This window comes from Triticum dicoccoides, chromosome 2A (genome assembly GCF_002162155.2).
Source record: "Triticum dicoccoides isolate Atlit2015 ecotype Zavitan chromosome 2A, WEW_v2.0, whole genome shotgun sequence".
Taxonomy (NCBI): domain Eukaryota; kingdom Viridiplantae; phylum Streptophyta; class Magnoliopsida; order Poales; family Poaceae; genus Triticum; species Triticum dicoccoides.
Genome location: NC_041382.1, coordinates 16,114,498 through 16,118,803, shown reverse-complemented (window position 1 = coordinate 16,118,803; position 4,306 = coordinate 16,114,498). Strand labels below are relative to the sequence as shown.

Here is a 4,306-nt window from a genome sequence, read left to right as displayed (position 1 = left end):
CACAAAAAAAGTTAAAAAACACTAACTAGAAAAATAAAAAAGCGAGGATATAGATAAGTGAAAACAAATCAAACAAAAAAGCCCCACAAATACAAAGAAAAAGCTCACCTGGCAGCTGCACCCAACCCATGATGCACGCGTCCCTATCCCACGCAAAGAAAAAGAAAGCACAGGTCGGCCGGCTGATTAAACATAAGATAAACAAATGTTGTAGGAATCATAAAGCATTGTTGATCTAATGGTGAGACAATCGACTGAGACTTTGTTAAAACTCAGTCGACTGAGACTTTGTTAAAACTCAGTCGACTGAGTTTTAGCAAACCCCTTCTCTTATTTAATAATCAAGATTTTCATTTTCCTTGATTCGAACCCAGGTGATCCCATGATGAAGTTCACAAAGGGCGACGCGACATCCGGTTTGGATCCTTCTAGTCTGGCGGAGGCCCCGAAGCTGGTCGACTCGGTTGCCCGGGCCATGGAGGGACTTGCCGAGGAGATCCAATCGCTTGACCAGGGCCATTGGAAATGGGTGCCAAGGTGGATCAAGGTCGTCGCCACCGAGCTGGAGTTGCTCAAGACCAATATGCTCCAGATCTGGTTCATCTCTGCCGTCGCCGATCCACGACATGGGGCACCGGCACAGCAGGCAAGAGACGCCACCTACTCCATCGAAGTGATTCAAGACAAGATTGAGTACCACAGGCTTCAATCTAACCTTGTTCCACGTAACAAGATTCTCAATCATCTGTTCAAGCTGCTTCTTGCTCTGAGGTGTCGATGGAACCGCTCCAATCCAAACAGGATCATCAGGGAGATCAAAGCTGTGAATGAGAAAGCTCGCAGGCTTGTCCCTCTCCTAGACAAGGGCCAAGGCCAGTTTTCCAGTCCACCGCCATCGTCGCTTGGTTCCGTCAGCGACACTCGTCAGACGGTGGTGTATGGGCGCGACAGGGAGAGGGATGAGGTCGTGCGGATGCTCATCCGGTCATGCGGCGAGGCCACACCGGAGATAATGGTCTCTCTTGTTGGTGATGGAGGAATTGGGAAGACAACACTCGCTCAGATGGTATTCAATGATGAAAGCGTCAGGAAGCATTTTGATGTCAGATGTTGGGTGTCAGCTTCCAGTGTCTCCAACCAAATGGAGCTCGCAACAGAGATTTTAAGATCGGCCCAACCATCTTGGGTTGGATCTGATGAGAATAAGATGGTGGATTTTCAAGTGCTTCGGTCCGAGCTTCGTCAATTTATGGCATCCAAGATATGCCTGATTGTTCTAGATGATGTATGCAACAGTAAGGATGAAATCTTACTGGGCATCCTCACTCCTCTTCTTTCAGCAGATAGCAGAAGCAGAATTTTGGTGACTTCTCGCATGGTACCTCACATATTGGGTTCCTCGCAGGTGTACACTGTAAATCCGTTGGATACCGATGACTGCTGGTCCCTGCTCAAGGAACATGCTTTTCCCATTGATGACGAGAATGTCCATCCAGATCTGCAGTTGATTGGAAAGGAAATTGCTACAAAAACCAATGGATCACCTTTGGCTGCCAAGCTGGTGGGAGGGTTGCTAGGAGAAACAAGGAGCAAAGCGCACTGGAGAAATATCCTTGAAACAGGGTTACAGGATGGCACTGTTTTCTCTGCCCTACTCTTGAGCTATAAGAACTTGCCTGGACACCTCAAGCGATGCTTCACATATTGCAGTTTGTTTCCAGAGGACTATAAGTTTGATCCAACACATTTGTCCCGCCTTTGGATTGCGGAGGGTTTTGTACATCCACAGGGCAGGGCTGAGAAAAGGATGGAAGACATAGCTAGAGAATATTTTGATCAGCTCCTTTCACGCTCATTTTTTCAGGAAATCAACATTGGACACAAGACTTATTACTTGGTGCATGGCCTACTCCATGAACTTGCAAAGTCTGATGTGGAGGAGGAGTGCTTCCGTATTGATGATGGCATGAATTTTGACATCCCATCAACAGTGCGCCATTTGTCTGTCACCATGAACAGTTTACCTGGCCTCACAAACTTTTCCGGGCTAGAAAAGTTGCGCACCTTGTTAATCCAACCATCACTTTCATCCTCCTCCAGTTGCTTCCAAGAAGATTTTGCGGTGAATTTAAAAGGTATCCTGGCAAAGTCAAAACATTTGCATGTTCTTGATCTTAGTTGCTATAACTCTGAAGAGTTGCCCAATTGCATTAATGACTTATTGCACCTCCGTTACCTCTCCATCCATGGCTCCATCCAGAGGCTTCCTGAGTCAATTGGCAGGCTTTGGCACCTGCAAACATTGCGCTTCACCGGGGAATGTTCCCTCGAGAAGCTTCCTGCTAGCATTATTATGCTAGTCAATCTGCGGCACCTTATTGTTGAGACAAAGTATACTGCAGGATTGGTGGGCATTGGTCGGCTAGCAAATCTTCAGGGATCACTTGAGCTCCACATTGAGAAGAGGGAAGGGCATAAACTAGAAGAGTTGAGGAACATCAATGGTCTTCGTGGGCTACTAAAAATAAAAAAACTAGAAAATGTTTCAAGCTATGAAGAAGCATGCAAAGCTGAGTTGAATAAGAAAACACATCTTAATTCTCTAAATTTAGAATGGAGCTTTGCTAGTAGGAATAACCCTCCTCATGCTGACGTGGAGGTACTTGAAGGCTTAAAGCCGCATCAAGACATAAAGGTACTTCATATACGAAGGTATTGTGGCACCAAAGCTCCCAGTTGGCTATTGTCATTGCAGCAAGTGCACTCTTTGCACCTTATCAATTGCAGGAGTTTGGGAATCCTTCCTCCATTGGGAAATTTGGGATCACTCAGATATTTACACATGAAGGAGCTATGTGCAGTTGACCGAATTGGACATGAGTTTTATGGCAACGGTGATGTGGCATTTCCATCTCTAAGTGTCCTTGAATTTGATGACTTCCCAAAGTTGCGTGAGTGGGTTGGCACAGAGGACAAGATCTCATTTCCATGCCTTGAAAGATTGATTATAGTGGATTGTCCAGAACTGGTCGGAATTCCTCCCTTCTCCGCAACTACTCGTGAAGTTACCATTGAGCGTACATGCTTCATGCCATACATGAGGCTTGTGCCTTTTTCTTCAGATTCAGAGAAGCTCCAACTGGATGTTTGCACAACTTCTGGCCACTTCAACGGGTTACTCCATAAGCAACATCTAAAGGTTGTTGCAGCCTTAAACATAACTGGTGCTGAACAAGTCGTTGCTACCGAAGAAATAGGGTCCCTTGTTTCTCTACAGAGGCTTCAGCTTCGTCGATGCAATTTCACTGACTATAACTTTAGCAGGTTTCTCCAGCCTCTGCCTTGTCTTTCCTCGTTGGAGATAATTGACCTGCCTAACTTAACATCTCTTCCAGCATTGGAAATAGTTGGGGTTAGCACAATGCTCACGGATTTGTCTGTACGCAACTGCCAGTTCTTGCAGTCTCTATCCTCATTGCAGTTTTTTGATTCACTAAAATATTTGGTCATCGAGAGATGTCCTAAAGTGACTGCAACATCATTTCCGTTGAACTTTAGGAGCCTTTCATCGCTCAAAGTGCTGAGAATATCACACTGCTCAGAGCTCCAATCTTTACCGATGTGTGGTCTGCCGTCCTCATTGGAAACACTCCATATTACTAGGTGCCACCCGGAGTTGACCAAGCAATCAGGAAACATGAAAGGGCATTACGTTGAGAAGCTTACAATTGGCAATTGTACATAGTGTGTTGGTTCAATGACAGTATTTCCGGTTGTAACTTTTTTATGTGTTTCCATAAGTTCATCGGACGTTTAACTGTAGGGAGAGATGGCAACTCAAATGCTCTTCGCAATCCAGTGTGATTGAATTGTTCACCTTATGTTGCTCATTGTACATGCCCTGATGAAATCTCGGACATTGCAGAAAATTTGGTTCATTTGCAGCAGAGCAGTCCTTTTTTGGCTGAAATGAGGGTAAATCCCGGGTCATCTTATAGCAAAGTGGCAACAGTCATACAAAAATGAACAAAACATAACTGTTTGATTACATGCAGTATCTTGGCTCATTGCCTCAAAGATTTATCCCTGTTCGACGCCCGACAATCCTTCGCCATCCGGTGCACAGACCCCGTCCAAGCTAGGCCGGCCCATTAACCTGTTTCTTTCTTTCCAGCTAACCATCAAAAAAGGTGTGGGCGACGGTTTCGAACTCAAGAACGCTCAATTCACAGAGAACCACATCAACCACTAGTATATCTTCACGCTTGCTCTTACTAACTTCCTTTTTTATTTTATTCTTTCATCA

The 4,306-nt window shown here is 45.2% G+C and overlaps 1 protein-coding gene across 1 annotated transcript; it reads left to right on the top strand.

Annotated features, from left to right (window-relative positions):
• Positions 1–377: 377 nt before the first annotated feature.
• Positions 378–3,898, top strand: LOC119352793 (putative disease resistance protein RGA1). The gene has a single exon (XM_037619378.1). It carries the CDS (start codon positions 383–385, stop codon positions 3,743–3,745), a length of 3,363 nt encoding a protein of 1,120 aa, XP_037475275.1. The 5' UTR covers positions 378–382; the 3' UTR covers positions 3,746–3,898.
• Positions 3,899–4,306: the final 408 nt, after the last annotated feature.